The following is a 27,604-nucleotide window of genomic DNA, read 5'->3' on the forward strand; positions in this document are numbered from 1 at the left end:
CTTGCTTCCAGATTTGCATTTTACAGTACTAATAAACCACACACATCTTAGCCAATGTAATTTACAAACATACTATTTATTCAGCTGATGACTTCATTATATTGCCACCTAATGAAAATTGGGTGCAAAAATGAGAGATCTGGTGGTTATAACTACTTTTTACCAAGTTCCTTCTACAAGCGACCATCTTGCCCATTAACAGGCTCTCCAATCTTGGAGAAGAAAATAATTGCAACCCTTAATATAGCGTGTGTGCACATTACTTATCTACTCAGTCTGCCGGTGCATTGGGTGGGTAGTTGCTAAGAACACAATGTAACAGTTTTTTAGTGGAAGCAAGAAGAGGATACCCTGCAGAGCTGTCAAATACATACTCAGGAGAAGCCAAATCACAGACAGTATTGTTTTGTCAAACCTGGGCAAATGAGTAGATAAGAGCACATTCTGACGCCCCCCTACCAGTGTGCAGCATCCCCCCTCAAGTAACCACTTTAAAGTATCCATCGGTGGTTTCCAGTAGAGTCTCTGACCTTTTGTTAAAGATCCAACTTTACTAGGCAATTGATTTTTGCTGGTCTCTGGGGTGGTCCTGGAGATGGATTTCACTGTAGTTAATATTATCCTCTTTTTAGGACTCTTGCCAAGTGAGAATGTATTGGTAATGACCTTGTCTGGAGTGAGGTACTATATATGGGAGACGATGGAAACAATGTGCCCGCTCTCCCTAATGACTCAATCTTGGACACAAAGATGCAGGAGTTCCTGCAAGGAGATGGGGGACTGGAGGCTGTCCTGGTTCCCTGCCAGGCAGCATGGCACAATGGACACGATACAGACACTAGAGTCGAAGAGACCCCGGCTCACCAAATACCAGCTGCATGACTGTTGGTCATTTGCCTCGTCTGTCCAGGTGGCACTGCTCCATCGCTGTCTTCTAGCATTGCTGGCAGGATCAGATGAGATGGCAGGAGTTAAACATCTCACACAGGGTCTGACACGCCCTGGGCACTCAACAAATCGTCATTCTCTTTCTCTTTTCTTCTCCCTTTTTAGCCTTTAAAAGAAACACAAATTACAAAGACCCTTACAGCTATACTCTCAGATGGAAGAAAAATAGAAATTATAATATGCCATCATATTACACATGGGGTAACCAGAGGCATAGGCAGATTAAATAACATGCCCATTTAGTCCCTCTTTTATTCAATGTCCCGCGAGTGCCAGGAACTCAACAAAAATTGTTGCCCTATCTTGTAGACAGAATTCAGGTCTCATGTTGCTGGATTGCTGTTGTGCTATCATCTGCTCGCCCATCCCCCTGCACTGGCCTCACCCCATCTCCCACTTACCTCTAAATATTCCTGGCCCTGGCCTGGCAGGCGCCAGGCACTCCTGGTCTGCTGGTGGTGCTGATGTTCCCCAGGGGCTTATCCTTGGCCAGCCCCCCTCAAGACCAATCCTATCCTCTCCCATAGCTTTTCACAATCAGATGTGTATCTCCCGTTCGTATCTCTCTCCTGTAGTTCCCAAACCACCTAGGAACTATTTATTGAATGTCTTTGCAGAAGTGTTCCACAGGCACCTGGAACTCAACATGCCCCAACTACATCTTCCTGGACAAGTTTCTTCGCTCCTGTGTCCCCCACTCACCCACACACTCAAACTAGAAACCAGCAACAACCTAACTCCTTTCCTCTCTCTAAGCCACACCCCATCCAATTACTCATCACTGTCTACCCATTCCACCTGAGAAAGGTCTCGTAAGCCTGTTTTCCCCATTCTCTTGCCCCTAAACACTGCAGTAGCTCAGGCTCACATCACTCATTGGTACTGAAACTGACAGCACTTAGGACTTGAACCCAACCAGAACCCAGACTGGGACTTTAACCCACAGGTCAGGACTTGAACTCAGCCAAAACCCAGACTGGAACTTGAACCCACGGTTTTTAAAATGAGAATCACTCAGCCAATGTCTGAACTTACTGAGGCTTAGGTTCTTGGTGCCTTATCAGAGAAGGAATTCAGTGAGAGACAAAATGATAGGCAACAAATAGATTTATTAAGATGCTTGTGGAGTTCCCATCATGGCTTGGTGGTTAAAAAACCCAACTAGTAACCATGAGGTTGGGGGTTCGATCCCTGGCCATGCTCAGTGGGTTAAGGATCTGGCGTTGCCATGAGCTGTGGTGTAGGTTGTAGACACGGCTTGGATCTGGTGTTGCTGTGGCTGTGGCATAAGCCAGCAGCAACAGTTCTGATTCGACCCCTAGCCTGGGAACCTCCATATGCCATGGGTGTGGCCCTAAAAAAAGAAAAAAGACATACACACACAAAAAGATGCTTGTGAAGATGCAGGCAGGCAGGCAAAAAGGCTCTGCCCCGAGGATTAGGTGGGGCTACAGTTTTATAATCCAGGGGAAATAGGGATGGGAAAAGACTGCCTCTTCCTCTTTCTTGAGTAGTAGCTCCTCCTTGGTATCTGGTAAGAGAGTATTTGACCCTATAAGGTCAGACTAGGACTGTCATGGTGCTTATTCAAATCAGCAGATGGGTGGTTCTTAAACTCCTGCCCGTGATCTGAACCTGAATGCAGGCCTTACCCCATCTCCCACCCAATAACCTGAAGCATATTTCATGCCTCCACTAGTCAAGCAAGCCTGCCTCATTCTGATGGCCCTTCTGAGCAATCACTAGCCCACAGTGATCTCCCAAAGCTCCCCAGGCCCCCCTCTCCATCCATGGTCCCCCACTGGGACCCCCACAACCACCCATGTAACCATCCTACTCCATCCCTATCAGTACCACAGCATGAGTCTCCTACCTGCCTTTCCTGCCCTGGGTTCTCCCCACCTCCATCCAGCCTTCACTTTGCAGCCACAGTGGTCCTGCTTAAAACCCTGGCCTACTAGATAAAGTCCAGAAGAACATAAGGCATGTTTCTCTTTTCCTATCCAAGGACAAACTTTTGAGTTCCAGAAGGCAAAACCTGTGTCTTGTATTTCTCTGTATTCTCTGTAGCACAGTATTCTGAATGCGGTGTGTTCTCCGAAAAAGTTTCATAGACTCATAATGTGAAAGGACACTTTAAATACAACCTGCTTCAAACCGCTCATTTTCCAGAGGATAAAGCAGAAACCCCGAGATGTCGAGGGTATTGCTTGAGGTCATACGTCTAGCTGTGGTTGTAATCCCTGCATATCTAAAGCACTTTACCGTTTATAAAGTATTTTCACACATATTTTCTTACTTAATCCTAGACATAGCCTTATGAGGTAGATAGGATCTTCTCATCCTAGGTAAGAAAAGTGAAGCTCACCCAAGCTGAGACACCAGACCACACTACCCAGCTGCTGATGGACTGTCTTCTGATCAAAGTTCAGTACTCTTTTGACCATAGAAAACCATAATGTCAGGCACTTGCTGGGTGTTCAGTAGATATTTGTTGGATGAATTAACCCACATTTGAATGATAAACCAATAGCCTTGCATAAGTGAGCAAATATGTTATTTATTGAATGGGCAGATTGGTGGTTGGATGTATGCCTGATTCCCTTCTAACACTTGACTCTCTTCTCTATGATGACCTTTTAGAGGTGAGAGGCCACACTCTCTTGAGTCAAATGCAGTCAACGAGAGCCTTGGCAAGAGTAGACAGACGCGGAGTGTGGATGTCACCTTGACGCCTATTGATTGTGAACTGTCCAGCTGGTCCTCCTGGACCACGTGTGATCCCTGTCAGAAGAAAAGGGTAGGTACGCAGGACCTGGGAGACCTCTGGGCTTCCAGGAGCCCTCATCTTCAGCAAGATTGGCTTCGACACTACTGACAGTGCCTAGATCATACCAGGACCTTGATAAATGTTGGCTGATTTAGCTAATGGATTCTATTCCTCTGTGCTTCCAAAGAGCAATCAGACTCTTTCTTTGAGGCTTGTCTGTCCTGGCTCCCTTTAGTAGCTTCCTATTTGGGCTTCTTGCTTCCAGCCTTTTTCTTTTAATCCATCTTTCATGGTGCAACCAGGGAAGCTCTTGAAAACAGACGTGTGGTTGGTCTTTCCCCAACTTGAAATCATTTAGTCAATGCATAATCCTTAGGATCAAGTCTAGAGTCCTGGTATTCAAGGCCCCCCATGCCCCAGACCTGGCCAACATCTCCACAGAACGTCCCACACTCATGTATTTCTCTATTTCACACTCTTGCTCTGCCTTTATTCATGCTTCTTTCTCATGCTGGAGTAACCTTCCCACCTCTTTCACCAGCTAACACCTACTCATAATCTGAAACTTTGTTGAGAGGCCCTTTTGAGAACGTTGCCCTGACTTCTCACTTGTCCTTAGGTAGACACCCTTTTATGAACTGCAATTATTCCTTACTCCTCCTGTATCCTAGCATTCATCACTTGCTTTCCTTTTATTACGTGTCTTTCCATTAAACTGTGAGTGCTTCAAAACTTATTCAGGAGTGCCCATTGTGGCTCAGTGATTAACCCAAGTGGTATCCCTAAGGACATGGGTTCGATCCCTGGCCTCTCTCAGTGGGTTAAGGACCCGGCGTTACTGGTAGCTGCAGTGTAGGTTACAGATGAGGCTTGGATCTGGTGTGGCTATGGCTGTGGCTGTGGTGTAGGCCAGCAGCTGCAGCTCTAATTTGACCCCTAGCCTGGGAACTTCCATATACCACAGGAGTAGCCCTAAAAAGGAAAAAAAAAAAGTTTTAAATGGTGATATCTCACCTGAAAAGAATAATATAATAAAAAATGATGGTAATGTATGTGAGTACACCCCACTGGACTTTTGCAGTGCCCAACCTTTGCCACTGTATGAGGTGCTCTTGAGTAGACAGTGACCCAACTATTTTAATCTCTAAAATTGGCACAATAAGAGTTCCTGCTGTGGCTCAGCAGAAATGAACCCGACTAGTATCCCTGAGGATGCAGGTTTGATCTCTGGCCTTGCTCAGTGGGTTAAGGATCCAGTGTTGCCATGAGCTGTGGTGTAGACCAGTGGCTCTGATTTGACCCCTAGCCTGGGAAGCTCCATATGCTGCAGGTGCAGCCCTAAAAAGATGAAAAAACAAAACAAAACAAAACAAAAAAACGAACAACAAAAAAAAAAACCACCTTTTCTTCAAGTCTGTTTCTTTAGTGTATAGGCCAATGCCTGGCTTATAAGGGGAGGGGTGCTCCATAAATATATGCTGTTTGGTCTCATTATATTTCCTGACATCTAAGGAAGGGAGGATAATGGTTGCACCTCTGTTAGGCAGGTGGGTAAAGAGAAACCCAGAGCAGGTACGTGATTCCTCAGGGTCATCTAATAGCAAATGCAGACCTTGAACTCAGGCCCCTGGCTTCTTGTCTAGCATTCTCCCAAACAAAATACGCAATCTCTGCAGTATTTGTTCTTCGTGCTCCCTTGTCATGAGAAGGCTGACCCAGGATCCAGCGCTACGAACGGCTGAACAGTTTTAAGTGTCATAAAAAGAGAATGGTTCCCATTTCTCCAGCTCCTTGGGAAACCAAACCAACCATGGGCTAGGTACTCTAAAGAGGCAATGGAAGTAGGCCCAGAACAATTATGTGCTTAATGCTTAATTGGATCAACGCTGGAGAGCCAAGCAGGACCATTCAGTCCCCAAGCAGGATTTATTGCTGACGTTATCAACATTGATCCAGTTATCTGGGTAACTGCTTCATCTGCACCATAAACCAGGAAGACTCAGCATGGGTTATCTGTCCATCCACCCACTCACCCAGCTGGACCCACTCAGACTTTGCTGCATTCTTTCCCTCAGTGGGCATCACTGCCGTCTGCAGGGTCAGTGGCTGGGAGTTTGTCAACCTTTCCACTGAAATTGGGAGACGTCTTCCTCCCATTATCTCCACACTCCTCTAACCCATCTTGTCTCTGGTGCCTGGGACCACTTGTCTAGCGTCTTCTTTGCAGACCGTATCCCTGTCCTGCCAGCCTCTGCTTTCCAGGAAGAAAGACTCTCAGTAAATGCAAAGGAGCATGAGTGGATGTTTGTCTGTTTCTATTCTAGATTTCCAGATACCATGCAAGTAATAGCTGTGGCTGGTTAACATGTCAATCTGCAAAGGTGCCACTATCGTGGTTTGCCCCCTGAGGGGGGGCACCAAACTAGCATTTGGAAGCCACCCAAGTCTGATCACTTCCTTCCTTTGCAGTGGTTTCTCTTTGCCCCATAATGAACTAAGAAATCCAGTCTTAGGCACAAGAAGCCCTGCCTTACCAGCTGTGAGCTATATATCCCCCCATTCTCTCTCCTTCACTTTTGTGTGTGTGTGTGTGTGTGTGTGTGTGTGTTTTAGGGCCACACCCTCGGCGTATGGAGGTTCCCAGGCTAGGGGTCCAATTGGAACTACAGCTGCCAGCCTAGCCATAGGCACAGCAACACGGGATCCAAGCCGTGTCTGTGACCTACCCCATAGCTCAGGGCAGTGCTGGATCCTGACCACTGAGCGAGGCCAGGGATTAAACCCGCAACCTCATGGTTCCTAGTAGGATTCATTTCCACTGCGCCACATGGGAACTCCTCTCTGTCACTCTTTATTCCACCTGTGATGAATTTCTTTTTCTTTCCTGGAGCAAGGCACACACTCTCTAGATGCTTGGCTTTGGCACAACAATTCCCTCCCTGCGGATTTCCCTTCTCTCCCCTCCTCACACCAGCTCTCCATGTTTGCCTGATATTTCTCCTCATCCGTAGGGGCTCAGTTGAGATGTCACTGCCCTTTCTTCTAAGTCTGCACTGGGTTTCCCTCTGAGTTGATGAAGCACTTTGTCCTTCCCCTGTCCCAGTACCCCTCACACTGTGTTGTCACTGCCTGGTGTTTACCAGCATCACCACTGCCACCATCTGCCACCCCGCTGTGAGCAGCCGAGAGGCTGTGATTATGCTCCAGCACAGACAAGGATAAAGAACACTACCTTCTTCAGCACTGGGTGGCTCAATCAATATTTTGGAAATGCAATCAATATTTCTGGAATAAACATAAAGGTAGAAATAGAGAAATAGTGGCTGCTAAAAATTATTCACAATTAAAAAGAAAGATAAGCACAAGAAAACGAGTACTTAACTGTATACCAGACCACATAATGAGACCACACATATAATTGAAACTCCATAACTGTACATTTAGGTAGTTTACTATCCTCATTTTATAGATTCGTAAATTGAAATCACAGTGCCTGAGGAATTTACTCAATATCACATAACTAGAAAGTGCTAGAGTCAAGTGTGGCTCCAAAGTGCATGCTTTTGCATTATAAGCTACTTAGTATGTGAGAATACTTTTTTTTCTTTTTAGAGCTATACCCGCAGCATATCGAAGTTCCCCGGGGCCAGGGGTGGAATCAGAGCTGCAGCTGCTGGCCTACACCACAGCCACATCAATGCCAGATCCGAGACACATCTGCAACCTATGCTGCAGCTTACCAGCACTGCCAGATCCTTAACCCACTGAGCAAGGCCAAGGATTGAACCTGCATCCTCACAGGGACCACAAGGGGAACTCTGTAAATGATAATACTTGAATCAACACATTGGAGTAATCAAGCTGAGAGACTGTGGTTTTGGGTTATTGAACTAGCTACATCAACTCATTTACTACCTTAGGACTCCAAAGCCCATGATTTCCCCACATTCTGTGCATCTTTACTGATCACTGTGGATGCAGAGATCGAAGATAAAGTCCCTGGCCTCAGAGAGCTCTCAGTCTAGTTGAAATAGGCAAACAGGCAATTGCAATATAGATCCTTAAGTGTCTCCCTCAGCTCCCCACGTGCGTGAGGCTCTGCTCCTGGCTCACCTTGCTCCTCTCTGTTGCAGTACAGACATGCCTCCTTGCTCCGGCCCTCTCAGTTCCATGGGGAACCGTGCAACTTCTCTGACAAGGAAGTTGAAGACTGTGTTTCCAACAGACCATGCCGAAGTCAAGTGCGATGTGAAGGCTTTGTGTGTGCGCAGACAGGTATGAAGGGAGTGGGAAGGAAAAGCTGTCAAGTGATGTTGGTGACCCATGATGATGGAAGACTGGCCATTGCCTAGAGCTCAAGATCAGGGTCAAGAGCCAGGCTAGGAGGACTCCTTGTCCTCCTTGACCTTTGTTTGCATGTATTATTTCATTAAAAAAAAAAAACCAATAGAGTAGATGTTAATAGTATCTCCATTTTACAAATTGAGAAATTGAGACTTGGAGAAGTTATCTGCCTAAGATTATACAGCGGGTAAGTAGAGGAGCTACAGTTCAGAATTTGAGGGTTCCCATTACATTCACTGACATTAAGGACACCAAAGTACACGTACTAGAACCAGAAATCCCGAGTCACATCTTATTCTGATTTGATATGTAAGATCTTTGCAGACTTTGAGCTCTGCTGGTTTTCTTGCAGGTTTGGGGCTAAATACAATGTAGCAAAGCCTACAACAGTTAAATATAGTATGTATTCATTTATCTCTGAAATGTCTTGGGTGAGATAGTCTCTGTCTTGTGCATTTCTGTATCACCAGATTCAGCATAACCCGTTAATTCAGTAAAACTTTTTTTTTTTTTTTTTTTGCTATTACAGCCGCACCTGCAGCATATGGAAGTTCACAGGCTAGGGGTCGAATCAGAGCTGCAGCTGCCAGCCTATGCCACAGCCACAGCAACGCCAGATACTTAACCCACTGAGCAAGACCAAGGAGCTAACCCACATCCTCATGGAAACTCATTCGTAACCCGCTGAGCCACAATGGGAACTCCAGGTAAAATTTTTTTGATTAAAGGAAAGAATAAAAGGACAGCTGGATGGGCAGACAGAGGGAAGGAAGGTGCACACAAATGAATAATCAATCACCAGCTGCAAAACTAAGTAAACACTTGTCTTTTCAACTCATTCTCCAGCTAATTTAGGCAAACATGTATGCCTCTCTGTTTCTCCAAGGCTCTAGCAAAAATAAGAGTATTTTGATCTAAATTATCTAGATGGGAGTTGCAACTCTCTACATTCACTGTAACCATGTGGATTGGGCTTCGGGATCTTTCCAGAAAGAATTAGGGATTCTAAGAGTAATTTCTAGGGCTTATTGCAAATGCAAAACTCCATGCAATAAATCTGAAGGACTTTTACAGTGTGTCCATGGACTCATTATGACCAGTGTTCCATGATTCTGACCAAAGCCATAATGATTATTCGGCAAGGTTTTACTTTAAATGCCTTGTAAGAAACATTTGAAGACCAGATACTCTTCTGCCTTTAATACCTTAAGAACATTGGTTCAAAATGACCAGACACATCTAAGGAAAGTCACCTGTCTTACGGGCTTTGTTCCCCAAGAAAATACAAATGAGAGAAGTCAGGTCAATGGGGGAAAAGGATTAAAAGGAAGCAGAGGTGCTGCGAATAATTTTAAACATATAGTCCACCTATTTTTACTACCTAAAAATAGTCCAGATGGCTCTGGTGTTGAAGGCAGTGTGGTTTAGTTTGTGGGAGAGTTATAATGAGAAAGCTTTAGGCTCTAATCCTCCTGCCAATACTTACCATCAGTTTACATCTGGGCTATCAAAACACCAATAATAGTTATAACAATACATACCCAGTACTTACTATGAGTCAGTGCTGTTTCATTCAGTCACTTAAATCCCCAGCCACCCTAGGGTGTAGGTACAATGATGTCTCTTTTTTTAGATGAGTAGATTGAGGCAGGGGGTCAGGTAATGCATGGAAGGTTCCACAGCTAATACTCCTTGCAGAATCCATCAAACCTACCTCCTCTTGCCAGCCCCAAGCAGGAGCATCCAACCTTCCTTCCGGTCTGACCACGTGACTCCTAGCTAGCAGGCACTTTCCCTTCCCCACCCCACAAGTGCTTTCAGAAATACACATTGGCCTTTGGTGGGAAAGGAAGTGTGAATTCTATTACCCACCCACCCTGAAATACATGAGGACTAATGGAAACAGAGCCTTAAAGGCCCAAGCAAGTGCCAGGCACACAGTGGGTCTCATACCCCCAATCCCCCTCTTACTGGCGTCAGGACTATGGGTGACACCCTTTCTCCATCCCAGGGAGATGCATCAACCGTAGACTTCTTTGCAATGGTGACAATGACTGTGGAGATCAGTCGGATGAGGCAAACTGTAAAAGGATTTATAAAAAGTGTCAGCAGGAAATGGACCAGTACTGGGCCATTGGCAGCCTGGCCAGTGGGTAAGTTACTCTCTTTCTGTTGTGAAGCTAGAAGGGTGTTAGTTCAAGTCGGAGTCCCCAGGGCACAGGGAGGCCAAAACAAACCAAAATGTCGCAGTTTGGAGCAGATAAAGGTTTACTGTAGGACCATGCAAGGAGACCTGTGGCTTTTGCCCCCAAGATATCCCCAACTCCCTGAACCAAAATTGCAAAGCATTTTTAAAGGCAAAGTGAGAGAGGGGCATGGTTGGTTGTTGCAAACTTCCTGGTGGAGAAGTTCTTTGTTCCTGTAGCTCTCCACAGAGGTCAGGTCAGGATGTTCCTGTAAATCTCCAAAAGATACATGTTATATACTTCAGAGAGGAGCTAACTCAGCATAGGATATGGGGGAAGGCCCAGTAGGGTCCTGCTAGGTTACGAAAGCAGGTAATTCTGGAGAAGAGAGAGGGAGGGAAGGGATAGAAGCAGAGTGGCTCTGCGTTTCCTTTCTGAAAAAGGGCTGGAAGATAAGCTCTATGGCTCTTTTCTGAGGACAGTTCTGGGAGCTCGTGAGCATGTGCCATGGATAGACACGGGACAGGTGCCATGGGTGGACACAGATGCAGGGAGGGCTGGGTCTGGAGCCCAGAGAGCAAAGCTGTGTGTGTGGGGGGGGGATGTTTCTTTGACAGCAGCTCTGTGACTGTGTCAGGTACTTTCTAAGCATTACCTTTGACAGCAGTAAGAGAGGTTTTATGTTTCTCTCTCCTGACATCCTAGCAGAGGGGCTGGCCAGGAGAGGCTGGTAAGTAATAAAGCAGGGAAGGAGTGGATTTCCAGCATGGCTCTGCACCAAGTCAGTGCGTCAAGCTTCTGGGGGGTCTCCAAGTGGGCTAAACGCTCTGGCAAGATGAAGGGACAAAGTCAGAAGAGGCCAAATTGGCCTGGTGCTCAGCTGCTTTCCTGTCACACTCGGCAGCCTCTCAGCCTCCAGGGGAAGAGTGAGAGCCTCCCCTTGCCTGCCTCACAAATCACGTGTGTGACATGGGATGGGGGAGGAGAGTGGGCCTGCATGGGGTTCCCTTCTTCCCACACAGAAATCAGATCTCCTTCCTGAAAGGCTGTCACGAGGGACACAGACTCCCTGAATGGGGATGACTTCCTCTCTGGACCACTTTAGATGTTAGTGATGCTAAGCCCTACCTCTTCTGTAAGGAAACTGAGCCCTGGAAGGTTAAGGGAGTTCCCAGGGTTCACACGGTGAAGACGATGACAGAGTGGACATTCAGAACCAGCAGCGGAGGCAGGAGGGGCAAAAGGATGGTGCACAGACCACGGGACCCTGAGTGAGGCTCTTACCTATACAGTGACTCAGTGTCGTCATTTGAGATGGAAGTCAGGAATACCCTTTACACCGGTTCTGTGAGGACCAACTGCGTTCATGCCAAGTAATAAACTAATATGTGCGAGGAAGCCTGTGTGGTGGGAAGAAAGAGACTCTGTTCTTAAGTCAGATGCTCAGACTTTGATTCCCGGCCCCACCAGCAGCTGGCACTGAATCCTTTGGCAGATTGGTTTCCCTCCCTGTGCCTCACTGTCCTCATCTGTTAAATGGGCATGATAATCATAATACCTGTGGATTCAAGGAGCCAGTGTGTGTCAACTGTCTACAGTGTTAAAGAACATAAATGAATGTACATTATTATGCTACACGAAACTCTGTCACAGGAAAGAGGACCCAAGACAATTCTGGTAGGAAGAGAACAGGCCAACAGGCAGAAGCTGAAAGGAGATAGACTCCTTTTAACAAAAACAACCCCAAAAAACCCCAGCACTGTCTAGTTATCAAAGCAGCTCAGGAATAAAGGCCTGCCCTAGGAGGCACTGAGAAATCACGTCAAATTAGAGACTGGCTTTTCACCCTTTCTAGGTGATACTAATGATATCTATATGCAGGGCTTTGGGGACACTCTGTAAGGTGAGGCAGTGAGCCACTGGTGACTGTGTCTGTCTCCAGTTAGACCCTCAGTAAATGGGAATAAATTTAGTATCTTGTGAGCAGGATTGCACAGAAATCCAGAGGAGACCCACCATCCCCAAGGAGCATACAATCTAGGGGAGACAACAGATACATAAATGGCAGCAAGACTCTATCGCAGACTAAGCAGTGTTCTAAGCAATTAACAGATATGGACATGTGTGTTTCTCACCACTGCTCCATGAAATAAGATTTTCCTTATTCCCATTTTACAGATGAGGAGACCGAGATACTGAGAGGTTAACTGGTATGTCCACGGTTACATAATCCGGACATGGCAGAACGAGGCTTTGACCCGAGGTGTCTGGCTCCAGAGACCAGTTTCTTACCTGCTAGGCTAGACCATTCTTGTAAGGCAACTGCAGTAGTACAGAAGAATAAATGCATGAATGGGGCAAGCCCAAGGTCTATTATGGGTGTGATGCAAGAGTGAGCAAAGGCTTCCCACAGCAGGCCACAACAGAGCCCAGCCTTGGAAGATAAGTATGAGGTAAAACAGTGAGTGGCTGGAAGGACATGTAGGCATAGGGAACAGCCCTTACGCAGAAGAGAAGGAGAAAAGCACACTGAAGTGAGAACACCTCTGAGTAGGGGGACACTGGGTTTGTGGTTGTGGCTGGGAAGGGCCAGAGATGAAACTAGAAACCTGCTTTCAGGAGTTCCCATCATGGCGCAGCAGAAACGAATCTGACTAGGAACCATGAGGTTGCGGGTTCGATCCCTGGCCTTGCTCAGTGGGTTAAGGATCCATCATTGCTGTGAGCTGTGGTGTAGGTTACAGACAGGGCTCGGATCCCGCGTTGCTGTGGCTCTGGCGTAGGCCGGCAGCTATAGCTCTGATTAGACCCAAGCCTGGGAACCTCCATATGCCAGGGGGGCGGAGTGTGCAGCCCTAAAAAGCAAAAGCAAAAAAAAGAAAGAAAGAAAGTGGTTTCAACCAGATATCAAGGGTCTTGGGTGATGTGCCAAGGAATTTCGGTGTCCTTTCGTCGGTCTGTCAGGATCACACCCTCACCTCGTCCCCTTTTCTGTGCCTTCCCTGCAGGATAAATTTGTTCACGAACAACTTGGAGGGCCCAGTTCTCGATCACAGGTATTACGCCGGTGCATGCTCCCCCCATTACATACTCAACACGAGGTTTCGGAAACCATACAATGTGGAAAACTTCAACCCACAGGTACGTGCCAGCCCGGAAGCCAGTGAGGGGCAATGGCAAGAGCACTGGCTGAGGAGTCAATAGCAGGGATCAGGCAGCCTGCGGGAGAGCTAGGACACACTGCTTTTCTCTCTGAGCTTCAGTTCTTCATGCCTAAAATCGGTCCTCCCTTGGGACATGTTGCAGGACTTACATACAGGGAGACAGGACACCGAGGCCTTTTTGCCAGGAAGCAGTATTTATTCGTGCCGGCAATGGTTCAGTGGATTCATATACAAAGGCTGAGCCCCCAAATGCAGCGGGGCGCTGTCCTATATATCTTCCACTATTTTTTCTTTTAGGCTTTGGTCCGTTTTGACCCCCTTATAAGGTAACATACATTCTGTAATTTCTGAGTGGACAGTTATAGATACGCTTGCACCCATGGATTCAGGTTTTGTTACACTGTTACAGAACTGTGCATGCGCATACAGGTGTTGATGCTACATGTTGCCTTCCCTTTGTTCCAGGAGGGCCCTTCCCCCTCCCCACTGCAGACCCAGTGGTGAGGCTGATGTGTCCGAGTAAAGGCAATGCAGAGTTGCAGTAGCATAATTATGCTAACAATAATATCAAAAGCAACCATGAAGATAGAAGCACTGTAACCCAAGCAGGACCCTAGGGGGCCTTCCTGGGATAGACCCCTCCCCCATATTCTCTGCTTTAGGATCTGTAAAGTAGCCCATGCCCATTTCCTGAGTTGGTTCACAAATGTGAAAACCCTCCTCCAAATAGAAGATGTTAACTACGTGATGCCCATTAGCACATAGCCCCCAGGCCTCCTGGAGCCTGAGAGCTGATCCTGTCAACCCCTGCGACACTGCCCTGTTACCTCACCATCAGCCAACCAGAGAACTGTGCACAAGCTGATGATATGCCCTGCCACATCCCTCCCTTATCTGGCTCTTTTCTTTTTCTATCATTTTTTAAAGTTTCATTGGGTGTTCCCATTGTGGCACAGTGGGAATGAATCCAACTAGGAACCATGAGGTTGCGGGTTTGATCCCTGGCCTCACTCAGTGGGTTAAGGATCTGGTGTTGCTGTGAGCTGTGGTGTAGGTCACAGACGCAGCTATGGCTATGGCATAGGCTGGCAGCAACAGCTCCAATTGGACCCCTAACCTGGGAACCTCCATATACCACAGGTGCGACCCTGAAAGAACAAAAGACAACAACAAAAAAAGTTTCATTGAAGTATAGTTGATTTACAATGTTGGAATAATTTCTGCTGTACAAAAAAGTGATTCAGTTATACATACACACATATGCATCTCTTTCAGATTCTTTTCCTATGGAGAGTATCACAGAATATGGGGTAGAGTTCTCTGTGTTATACAGCAGGTCACTGTTGGCCAATCACCATATATCTCAGTGTGCAAAACCCCCATTCCATCCCTTACCCCCCAACACCTGTACCCTTTGGTAACCATAAGTTTGTTTTCAAAGTCTGTGAGTCTCTTCTGTTTTGCAAATAAGTTCATTTGCATCCCTTTTTTGAAAGATTCCACATATAAGTAGTATCATATTTTAAAAATGCTTTGCTGAAACCCTTTGGAAGTTTGGGGTTGGGGAGGGGGCGCTGATTCACCTGTCTCCTTGCATGGCCCTGCAATAAACCTTTCTCTACTTCAAACTACTAAGTTTCTATTTGTTTGGCCTCACTGTGCCTGTCACACAGGAACCAGCCCTAACAGCGTAGCTAAGCATTCCAAGTCTCACAGATGCCTCTGTAGCTTACCTTGCATAGCATGTTAGATGTTCTGAACCTTCATTTTCCTATCTTTAGATTTGGATTTATAAATGTTCTACTGCAGGGAGAGGATTAATGAGATGACATGTGTGAATGCTTAGCTCTCACAGTACCTGGTCTAACAAGGAGTCCTCAGCAAGTGTTAAATCTTGTTATTACCAAGTCCTTGCTTGTTAGAACCAGGCATTGTTCTGTTAGCCAATACAAATTTGTGTGCCTGAGGCAAGATGAGGCCAAACCATACTGAAACTTTGGAGTCTGGAGCAGAGAAAGGTTTATTGAGGGGCCACACAAGGAGACAGGTATCTCAGTCCCCCAAAGCCCTGAGCTCCCCGAAGGTTTTTAGCAAAGCACTTTTACAGGCAAGGTGAAGGAGGGGCTTGGTTGCTTGTTCCAAACTTCTTGGTTTTGGAATCCTTTGTTCTCGCAGCTGTCCGCATAGGTCAGGTCACGATGTTCCTGTAAACCTCCAGCAAAACAAAAGTTATTCTCTGTGCTGCAACTTTTTATCTCTATATAAATGGAAAAGCATTATACCCTTTAAGGTCATTATCATGTCCATTTTGCACATGAAGAAACTGAGGCACAGGGCGGTTAAGCCAAAGGTTACCCAGTGAGAAAATCTGCATTCCACCTCAGGTGCCTTCCCACAGGCCATGCTAGAATCACATCTCTTTCCTCCCTTGGAAGCTGAAGTATTATGGGAACTGCAAGCATTGGAAGCTGAAGGCATGGGGGTGGAGATGATGTGAGACTGGTCACTCCAGGACCACCCAGGCAGTGCCCCTAGTCAGTTCGTGTGCACAGCACAATGAGCACTGATTTTGGAGCAACAGCTCCTCTAAGTTATCAAAGGCACTTTGCTGCCCTGCCACCACATCCCCCCCTGCACTGCCTTTGACTAATCCCACATCCGCCATCACTGGGCTCCTCCTCATTGGCTTGTCTTTCTGACCCCAAGTTCATCCCTTCCAACCCAACTACTTGTCATGGACTTCCTGATCCTCAGCTGCTTCCTCTGTTGGCTCATTTTTGGATTAAGTCAACATCAGCAGGTCATCCCAAAGCCTCAGCATCTGGACACCAACACACTCTCTTGCAGCCCCTTTGTCCTCCTCTCACTCGTGTATCTTTCCTGCTCTCTCTTTTCTCTCTTTTTAAGATTTTTATTTTTTTCTATTTATAGTTGATTTATTTTTGTATCTTCTGATACAACCGAACTAGCATCCCCATGGTTTCTGGACCATACCCTGCCCCTTCTTACCACCACGCTTTTGCCTATACCAAGTCCACAACCCAGAAGCTTCTTCTACATTTCAGCCTGTGGAAATCCAATCAAGCACCCACCTCTGAGCATCACCCCCCTGGTATTGGACGCATTTCTTCTAGTGGATCAAGAGCGCTGGGCGTAGAGACATTGTTTGCCTCTGAGATTTGGAGTCCAGAGCATTTAGTCCAGTGCTTGAAAGATAGCAAGAGTATAGGAGTTCCCATTGTGGCTGAGTGAGTTAAGAACCCAACATAGTGTCCATGAGGATGGGGGTTCAATCCATGGTTTCCCTCAGTGGCTTAAGTATCCTTGCCACAAGCTGCGGCATAAGTCACAGATGTGGCTCGAATCTGGTGTTGCTGTAGCTGTGCTGTAGGTCATAGCTGCAGCTCCAATTCGACCCTTAGCCTGGGAACTTCTGTATGCCACAGATGCAGCCAAAAAAGAAAACGTAATAAGAGTATGATGAGCATCTCTTGAGCTGAATTGAATGGATGTGAGTCAAAGGACATAAGGAACATTTTCTTTTTTCTTCCTTCAGACCCAAGGAAAATATGACTTTGCACTGACAGAATACGAATCATACTCAGATTTCGAACAAAATGTCACAACTGCAGCAATTAGCAAGTCTAGTTTCAGCTTCGGTTTTAAAATATCTGGAATGTTTGAATTTGGCATCAGTAGCACAAGTGATAAAGGCAAACGTTTTATTAGCAGAACCAAGCGATTCTCTCACACGGTAAGTACCCTTTGGTTGCTCTTCCATTTCTCTGTATTCATTTGAATTTTCATGTCCACAGATGTGTCTGCATTCTGTATGGCTATTAGTTCAGGCAACTTATTACATTTGCTATCTTGAAAAGCTTAGTCTCTTTTTTTTCATGGCTGCACCCATGGCATATGGAAGTTCTCAGGCTGGGGTTTGAATTGGAGTTGCAGCTGGGGCCTACACCACAGCCACAGCAACACCACATTTGAGCCACATCTGCGACCTACACTGTAGTTTACAGCAAAGCTGGATCCTTAATCCACTGAGCAAGGCCAGAGATTGAACCTGCATCCTCATGGAGATTATGTTAGGTTCTTAACCCACTGCGCCACAACAGGAACTCTGAAAAGCTTGGTCTTACATCAGCGTACTTTTTAGGGAGGCCACTTCTGTAGCTACTTACTCAATTTTTAGTAAGCTTTCCCCTTGGTTTTCGTTAAGCTGAAAAGCATAGCTTTACCAGAACTAAATCATCTCTGGAGAATTTTCAGACCTTATCAATTTGACTTCTGTTCCAAATAGTCAACTGAAATCCCTCTCTAGAATATCACCTGAGATGCTTCTCCAGGTTGCGGACAATAGGGAGCCAGTGCAGGGGTTTAATTTAAACCTGGAGAGGCACCATAATAATGCCATCTGAGTTTTAGGATGTCAACTCTGACTGAAACACTGAGGGGAACTAGAGGGAGATCAGTGGAGAAGCTTTATTATAACTCAAACAGAAGATGAACCCTAAAATATTTAGAAAAATCATGAACAGAGCACCTGGTGACTGCTGAGGCTGGAAAGATGAGGAAGGAGGTCATGAGTCAGGGGCAGGACCAGGAAGAGGGAGCACAGGACCAGGGGCAGAGCTGACAGGTGGGCATAGAGAGCTGACAGGTCAAGCTGGTGAGAGTTTTCAGATGGAGGGGAAGGGAGGGGAGAATGTGTATTTCCCACCATTTCACCTTTTTCTCAACCTGCATCGCACTGTAGACACCTCTCAGCTCAGCTTACATAAACATTCCTGGGTCCTTGCCCTTCATCCAGCATCAGCATCTCTCAGTCTCTTCCACACACTAGAGGTCACTGAACTTTTTCTATAAAGGGCTGGATAGTAAATATGTCAGCCTTTTCAAGGCTGTAGGGTCTCTGTAGCAAACCCTCGGCTCTGCCATTGCAGGGTGACAGCAGCTATGGACAACATGTTAACAAGTGGCTGTGGCTGCACTGCAGTGACACTTGATTTACAAAACCAGGCGCTGGCTTCTGTGTGCAGGCTATGGTTTGCTGACCCTTGCTGAGCACTGTAATATCCAGCTTTCCTAAAGCATCCCTTTTACTCTTCCTCGAGTGGCCTTTTTTCAGTTTTTAAAAAAGCATCATCCAAGTACTTAGTTGCCTTTGAAGGTCGCAAACCCCGTCTCCCCTGAGAGCAGTCCATGGGCACCTGTTACACCCTGCCATGTTTGCTTCTGCTTCCTTCCTTCTCGCTCCTTACTTGCTACTATAAGGAAGAGAGTCAAGAGCACCTGCTTCCAAGTGGAAAAGGACATGGGGATATTTATGAGAAATGAAGGCTGGTCGTAGAGGCCGTCTTCCCTTGAGTCTCCTAAAGGAGTCATGACTGATGACCCCCGGCTAAGAATGTCGGATGGTATTTGGAAAGTTCATCCTCTCGTTCCAGCTTCCTAACTTTAAAGGTCTGGTTTTCCCTCGTTGGTATTTCATGTAGAAAAGCACATTTCTGCACGCGCGCTCTGACCTTGAGGTAGCGCGTTACAAGCTGAAATCCAGAAACCTCATGCTGCATTACGAGTTCCTTCAGAGGGTCAAGCAGCTGCCTCTGGAGTACAGCTACGGGGAGTACAGAGATCTCTTCCGAGATTTTGGGACCCACTACATCACAGAGGCCGTGCTCGGGGGTGTTTATGAGTACACACTCATCATGAACAAAGAGGCCATGGAGAGAGCAGGTACGCTGCCCAAGGGACCCCGGCTTTACTGATGGGGCACATGGGGACTGTGGGTTAACAGGGAGAGGCTTGTCCTTGTTGGGGGAGGGTTGATAGTGTGTGCACCTGGCTTTCCATTCTCCCTCCCTGGCTGTGCTGTCACAGTTTCCTTTGCAGATGCCTCCTCCTTTTTGGAACTTGCTGGTGGTGTTGGTTTCCCCTCTGCAAGCCCTGTCTGGGCCGTCCTCTTTTCTATAACTTTCTCTAGACAATAGCATCTAATCCCCCGGCTCTAAATGCCTTCAACATACAGATCATTCCCAGTGTATAGATCTATCCTGCATCTCTTCTGTGCACCCAAGAGCTCATGTGGACATGCCTCCTTGATTTCTCCATTTGAACGTCTCACGACCACCCCAAACTTAACATGCCCCCAAAGAGAACTTGGGCACATGTTTTTTTTTTTTTCCTGTTATCACCCACATCTCTGAATATGGCTTAATTCAATCAGTGGCTCAAGCCACATACCTAAGGGTCTGCTTTGGTTATTTTTCTTTCCTTCTGCTCTGTGTGCAAGTCCTATCAGCTCTACCCTGCAAATGATCTTTTCTTTCTTTCCTGTTGCCACCTTATGCTCACCCCAGAACCAGCCTTTCTCAGAGTTTAATATGAATATGAATTATCTGCAAACCATGGAAGAGGTGGGTTTTCATTCAGTAAATCTGAAGTGAGACCCAAGATTCTGGTTGTCTCCCAAGATTTAAGGTGATAGCATTACTGCTGGTCCTTACTTTGCACAGCAGTGTTCCAGCTTATCGTCCTTGTCTCCATACTCCTATTCAGCTCCCGTTCCCCTTTGACAATCCATTCTATGTACATGCCTTTCCACTTGGGATCAACTGCAAGTCTAAGATGTGATTTCTTCTTCCCAGTCCAGTATTCTTTCCTACAACATGGCACCTGTCAGGTTAAGTGACCTGCCCAAGGTCATGCAGTTGACAGGGCTTGGTTGTAAGTCCAGTGTACCTGAAAGAGGACGTATGGTATAGAATGTACATTTAGGTCAGTGTGACCTCAGGTACCCTTGCCAAGATCAGGGGTACCATCCTCCCTGCCAGAAGTTTCAAAAGCACCTTTCATAGTTCCTCACTCTATTTCCTACAGAAAGGTTCTGTAGTCAATTTGGGAAAACATTTAATAGATCCCACTGTTAGAGTTTCACAGGCATCCTGAAATCAAGTGACCTCTCCTCCTCTTTTGACATAAGGTTTGTCACACTGGCTTGACCACAGAAGCCTGGTTTCTTGCTATACTTGCTGTCATAAGAGTTTTGAGATATCATCATGGGATGCAAGGTTTAAGGAACACGCTTTGGGGAAAAGTGATCTGTACCAACACTGACACTTCCAGATGTCAAAGCTGCCCTATTCTCCTTTCCCTGACCTCAAGGTGCTACAGAAATTGCTTCCAAGTCACACCAAAGACTTCAGCAAGACCAGGACAGGAAGATGCCTTGGGGAGGAACAGATAGGAAATGGTCCCCAAAAGAAGAAATAAGGGAAATTGGTGCCTTCTCTTTGCCAGGCACTATACCAGATACTTCATAAGCCTTACCTCAACTTGTCAATTAACAAGCTCTTTCTTCCATATAAAAGAATAGAGAAAGAAAGGTCAATGGAAGGGGGCAGGGGCGCAGACTGCAGACTGGATCAATCCCTAGAGATTTGCTAAGGAGCCACACTTTTTGAAAGCAAGTCTGAACACTTCCTCTCTCTGGAAAGCAGCAAAAACCCTCAGAGTCTTTGAAGAAGATGGAAAGGGAAGTTGATGCTGATTTCTAATGCTGTCTCTGCCCTGGTGCCAGGAGCTGCCTGAATTCCTTTTTTTTTTTTTTTGTCTTCTCTGAGGCCACTTCCCACGGCATATGGAGGTTCCCAGGCTAGGGGTCTAATCAGAGCTGTAGCCACTGGCCTACGCCAGAGCCACAGCAACGTGGGATCTGAGCTGCATCTGCGACCTACACCACAGCACAACAATGGATCGTTAACCCACTGAGCAAGGCCAGGGATCGAACCCGCAACCTCATGGTTCCTAGTCAGATTCGTTAACCACTGCGCCACAACGGGAACTCCCTGAATTTCTTATCATCGGGCTGGTCACCCATTAATTTACATCTGAATCCCTGTGGGGCCCTCCATGACATCCAGGAAGGCTTAGGTCATGGGATCACAGGAAGAAGCCCAGGGCAAGTTACCTTCTGGGTCATGAGCTTCTTTTCTTGCTTCTTTCAGATTATTCTCTAAAGGATGTCCATGCCTGTGCCCAACATGGTTTTAAAATTGGTGTCGCCATAGAAGAGGTCTACATCAAGTTGGGGGTGTCGGTGCACAAGTGCAAGGACATTCTCAATGAGATAAAAGGTGAGTGCAAGGGCACATGACTTCTCTGCTTATCACTCTTCCCTCTCTAGCAACTCAGACCCAGGTGCTCTTTAAGCTAAAGACTGGATATTCCAGGGCATTTCAATTAAAATAATAACTCATCCAGTAAAAAATCTACCTAGCTCCTACTAGGTGCCGGGTTTGTTAAATGACTAAGGTTGTCTTTCTGTCTTCGTGATATTTACTTGAAGTAGGCAAAAAGTTGAAGAAGCAAGGACAAGGCAGTGATAGGCACCAAACCCAGTCTGGAGCATTAGGACCAGCTTCCTAGGGCAGGGATCCTTTGAGTTGCAACTTGAGGAGTAAAGTATCAAAGTTGTTTTTAGGCAGGAAAAGAAAAATGTAACAATGAAATTTTGCCCTGGGGGCTGGGAGGTGGCCTCTAAGCTGAAGTGGGTAGGAGTCAGGTGGGGGCAGGAGGGGAGACAGGTGAGGCAGCTAGTCCTTAATTGAAACAATGGGCAAGATGGAGACTAGAAGAGCAGCCAAAGCCAGAAACATGTAGCAGAGCCCACATGGCAGGAGAGACCAGAGCTGGGTATTAAAGCCAAGACACAAAGCCAGGTATATGGGAGCAGGGACTTGGAGGCTGTGCAAGGGGGTTGGGAATCAACAGAGCAACTTGGAAGAGAACTAATTGGCAGGGGTCCAATCCCTGACCCCTTCTGCAGCCCAGGCTCTCCTTCATCTGCTCTACTTACTAAGCTTGTCCCTGTATGTGTGATCATGGGTGAAGAAAGAGTTTCACAGCCAAAATAAAACAACAGCAGAATGAACTGAACTGATGGTCTAGAACAGTCTCTTACACTTTTCACTGATACTGTTGGTGGATACTGTTTGTGCATTTTGGTGGGACAGGGTTGGCTGATGTATCTTACACAGGGAGGCTTGCAGAAAACGAGGGTGCCCTTCAAAGAAGACTTGTAGGGTAAGCCCCTCCCCCATCCAGGCTGCTATTTAGAGCATTGCCTAGCAACCCAAGACCCTTGTCAATTACAACTCCTCCCTCTTTGCCGCTAACACCATCCTGACTTCTGTGTTAAACAGGTCCCTCTTTTCATGATAGGGGTTGTTTGTTTGTTTGTTTTAGGGCTGCACCCACAGCATATGGAGGTTCCCAGGCTAGGGGGCAAATCAGAGCTGTAGCTGCCGTCCTACACCACAGCCACAGCAACGCTGGATCCTTAACCTACTGAATAAGGCCAGGGATGGAACCTGCAACCTCATGGTTACCAGTCAGATTCCTTTCCGCTGAGCCACAAGGGGAACTCCGTTTTCATGGTAGTTTTACCACCTGGTCTTGCTAACCAGTGTGGCTTAGAGTTGCTTGGTTTTGAACTCTATGTGGATGAAGTGCAATCTTTTCAGTTCTGTTTTTTTTTTGTTATTCAATATCATGTTTTTGTGTGTAATTATAGTTAGTTCATTTCCAGTGCTGCAGAGTACATTTTTGTATGAATGTAATGCTTTGTTCATCCTACTGTTAAATTTGGGTTATTTCCTGTGTCAAGCAATTGTAAATCAATTCTCCTGTAAACATTCTTACACAATCATCCGGTACACATGTACCCAAGGGATTCTCCAGGGAATACACCCAGGAGTAAAATTGTTGGATTGTAGAGTATGTCCTTTTGCTAGACTAGATAAGTGTTTTCGGAGGTGGTTTTACCAATTTGCACTCCTACCAGCAGTATACGAGGCTCCCTTTTTCTTATGCTTAGATGTTGCAAGTTCAGAGTAGAGTAGTCACTATAGACCTGCTCCTTTGACATTGGGCACATAGACAAATTAGAACAAGAATGACTCACTGATATGATTGGACTTTCTGGGAAACTCCATGAATATCAAAATAATAATTGCTTTATAGGAAATACTATTTAATTTCTATTACTGTTAGTTTCCATGCTTACTCTTTACCAATTTTCCCACCTTTGTCATCCAAGACAAAGAAGAAACACAGCTTAGAGATTGGGCAGGACTACGTGGTTATATTCCTTTACCCCTAGTGCCTAAGGTTTCTTATTGGCAAATCAGGATTATATAGTTCTTATTTCATAATGAAGATTAGGTGAGTTAATACATGATCAGCATTAGATTAGTGAGTGACACATAAATGACTAATAATCTATCAATCTATCTACCTACCAATCTGTTTACCTATGATCTATTAATCTGTTCCTGTGTATGTATGTATCTATTTATCTATCAGCTATCTTTCATGGACTCACTTAATGACTAGCACTTCCAGATGCTCAAATCAAATGTCGCGTTCTTGTCCTGTCCCCAGCTTGTATCATATATGGTTGGGTGAGCTCCTTTTTTCCCCTTTCACATCGCAGAGATGTATCTTGTCCACCCACATCTCCAGGGCAAGCTGATTAAATGTTATGGTAACAAGATTGTCAGTTGAATTGCAGTAATTCCAGTGTGTGACAATGGATCCCCTGACATGCCTGGTCTCCGTGTCCATTCCAGACAGAAACAAGAGAAGCAGCATGGTGAATGACTTGGTGGTCCTTGTGCGGGGAGGTGCAAGTGAACACATCACTGCCCTGGCATATAAGGATCTGCCAACAGCGGACCTGATGCAGGAATGGGGAGATGCAGTGCAGTACAACCCAGACATCATCAAAATTAAGGTACATGCAACTGTCCTACCCATCCTTCACTCTATGCAGAAAACAGTTTCTTATATAAGCAAGGGTATGGAATAGAGAGTTCAGTAAGACATAAGCCCTAATCTTGAGGCACATACACTATGGTGGAAAATATATCTGAATTGAACCATTTATTATACACTGTTCTGCACCAGCTACAGTCCCTGACTCCCTCTTACTTCGGCCCCCTGGTTGCTAAAGGAAATTAACCATCAACTTCTAATTCAAGCCTTCTTGAATTAATAGTATTTCCATTTCATCAAAGAATCACTCATTCAGTTATTTGTCCGTTTAAGCATTTCTTAGTGCAACCAACAAATAAATAGTCACTAAGTTCCTGTGATGGATCTAAGGAACTGGAGGAATACAGAGGAGAGTCCAAAGATTTTGAAAAATACAGTCTATGCTGCAGAATGAGCTACACACATACATTACTATCCTACAGGACAGCATAATACATCATGGTTAATCACTAACATGTTTTGGGCACCTACTATATTCATGACACTCTGCCAAGGACTCATCTAATCCTCATGAGTTTGGAAATTAAGTGTGTTTATCTCCACTTTATGATGGATAGAAATCAAGGTCACAGAGGTGGCATCCATCTATAACTGTTCAGGAATCTATTAGGTTCAGACCTGCGAATCTGACCTCTTACCTCTCCTCTAGACTTTCCTGTGGGTTTCATAAATAGAAAATAATGATCCCAACCACCTGTCACCCAAACAACAGCAGTTTTGCAACCTTAAACTAAAAAGACATTTGCTAGAACAGGACTGTCATACACATCAGCAGTGGTAGGTCCTTGCCTGTGGGGACTTCAGCACAGTGTCCATGTCACGTCTTACACTGTCTTCTTCTTGCCATTGTCTGTACAGTCATTGATGGTCTAGCATCCACCCTCCAGAGATTCACTCTTGTCTCTACGGAGAGGAGTTAAGGGGCTGGAGCTCTGATGGGAGGCTCTGCAGTTCCTGACCCTGGCATTTCCCCACAGTGTCTTTATTTGTATGTCAAATACATAGTTTCTGAAGAACAAGAAGGCTGCCATTCAAATCTTTTCCTGTGCCATTTATTCAGTAGTGACACTTAGGGTACATTTGTGGGCAAGCATCACACAGGAGCAAAAAAGTCAGCCTTAGCTTGCAGGCAGCTCCAGAGAAATCTTGCATTGGCTGATGGCCTGGTGACATTGGTTGGTATGACAGACAGGCATGGGAGAGCACAGAGTTCATGGGAAAATAGATCCATGGTCTTCGTTTTTTACTTATATCTTATGTGAATTTTTTAAACTTAGAATTAATAGATGGCCTTGGCCTTGGTTACTTACCTAAATAGACTGGATGTGCCAGCCTGAGCATTGGGAATGTCAAGTGTCAAGCAGCAGGTGGTATGATATGAGATGTAGGGGTTTGTGTGGGGTTGTGGGGCTGGTGGGGAGAGCACTCATGTTACCCTGCTAAGCATCTCAAACAGGGCTGCCAATAACCTGGAGGTGTAGCACTTTACTGAAGGCACAACATGTATGTGATGCCATGGAAAGTATCATACCCATTATCAGTACAGTCTTCTGAAGGGCTGTGGGGGCTTAACGGTGAAAGAGATTAGAGAATCAGAGATGTTTTCAGGAGTGGAGGAGGTGGGTTTGTTGGTTTTTACATACTTCCTCTGTATATCTCTAACTGAGTTGGAAACATCTGTTGTGGGCATGGACTCCTTCTGGCAAGAGAGAACTGTGCATGACTTCACATGCTCTCAAAGTAATTCTCTGCAGAGTCAGTTTGTCAGGTATTTGGAATAGCAGTTGCTTTCCAGGAGAACAGAAACCACTAAATAAGGAATTCCTAGACACAGATTGTTGGCCAAGGCTTGTGTCCATAAACCAGTCTTGAAGATCAAGATCTGAAAACACAGTTCCTACAGGAGCAGGGTAGGCAGGAAAGAAGACCATAAATGAGCCTGTTCACATTGTTAATGGGTGAACTTTAGATACAGAGAGATGGGCCCTTTGTTCAAAGGAGAGGTAAGAAAAAGCTATGGACACATAAAGAGAATTTTAAACACAGAAGATGGAAATCACATTCAAGATGAAGAAGAACAGCATACATCTAAAACTAGAGGGAAAATTTAGAATATATTTGCTTTGTGATTCTAATAAAATCCAAGAAAATAAGGAATTTATGAAATAAAAAATAGAAGCTGAGATGTTTAGACACTAATCAGGTGAAAAGGGAAATGACTGAATGTAGGAAACCAAAAGCACAATAGTAGACTCAAAACCTACATTGGAAACTCTAAAGAACAGAATTGACACTGCAGAAAATTGAGTCAGTGGTATGGAAGGTGCTATAAAGATGTTCCTATAATGCAGAAGCAAAAGACAAAGAGAATAAAACAGTGATATAAAGGAAATATGATGGACGGAGATTATGGAAGTGGAAATCTAAAACCCAGAGACTTCTTCTCACAAAAAAGATAGAATTAAAAGTGAAGATGGGAGTTCCCGTCGTGGCGCAGTGGTTAACGAATCCGACTAGGAACCATGAGGTTGCGGGTTCGGTCCCTGCCCTTGCTCAGTGGGTTAACGATCCGGCGTTGCCGTGAGCTGTGGTGTAGATTGCAGACGCGGCTAGGATCCCGCGTTGCTGTGGCTCTGGCGTAGGCTGGAGGCTACAGCTCCGATTGGACCCCTAGCCTCGGAACCTCCATATGCCGAGGGAGCGGCCCAAAGAAATAGCAAAAAGACAAAAAAAAAAAAAAAAAAAAAAAAAAGTGAAGATGTATTTATCTATCACCTAAAAAAGAAAACTTCCCTGAGCTGGTAATGCAAAATGAACAGCTCATTGAAAAGGAGGCAAAAGTACTCAAGATAAAACAATACTGGGAGTTCTGCTGTGACACAGTGAGTTAAGGACCTGGCATTGCTACTGCTGTGGGGTAGGTTGCAGCTGCAACTCAGATTTGATCCCTGGCCCGGGAATTTCCATATGCTACAGGTGCAGCAAAAAAACAAACAAACAAACAAACAAACAAAAACCGAAAAGTAAACAAAAAACCAGTACTGAAACACATTGTGGTGAAATTTCTGACTTTAAAGAACAAATAGATGCTACAAAAATAAAACTCTTACTGGTCTTAGAATTCTTTGTAATGCTGAATGCCTAAACATCATGTCACAAAATCTTGAAGCAAAGATATATGTGGCCCAGTAAGATGATCGTCAATGGGTGAAAATATCCCCAGGACATTCTGAGATATTAAAAGAGTCATAGAGAGAATTTCCAGATCTAGCACATGAAAATGTGGGAAGTTCAAATAAGGTATAATTTTTTAATATAAGCATCTTTCAGATGTTTCATAGGACTTATAC

The 27,604-nt window shown here is 45.5% G+C and overlaps 1 protein-coding gene across 1 annotated transcript in view; it reads left to right on the forward strand.

The window, feature by feature from the left end:
* C8B (complement C8 beta chain) overlaps nt 1-27,604 on the forward strand; it is a 41,053-nt gene that overhangs the window by 3,994 nt on the left and 9,455 nt on the right. Inside the window, 8 exon segments of the mRNA NM_001097451.2 lie at nt 3,592-3,748; nt 7,852-7,993; nt 10,074-10,215; nt 13,257-13,389; nt 16,969-17,166; nt 18,914-19,154; nt 21,425-21,553; nt 24,050-24,213. Coding sequence (NP_001090920.2) covers nt 3,592-3,748; nt 7,852-7,993; nt 10,074-10,215; nt 13,257-13,389; nt 16,969-17,166; nt 18,914-19,154; nt 21,425-21,553; nt 24,050-24,213 — 1,306 coding nt within the window.

The sequence above is a fragment of the Sus scrofa genome, chromosome 6 (genome assembly GCF_000003025.6).
Source record: "Sus scrofa isolate TJ Tabasco breed Duroc chromosome 6, Sscrofa11.1, whole genome shotgun sequence".
In the NCBI taxonomy this organism is placed as follows: Eukaryota; Metazoa; Chordata; class Mammalia; order Artiodactyla; family Suidae; genus Sus; species Sus scrofa.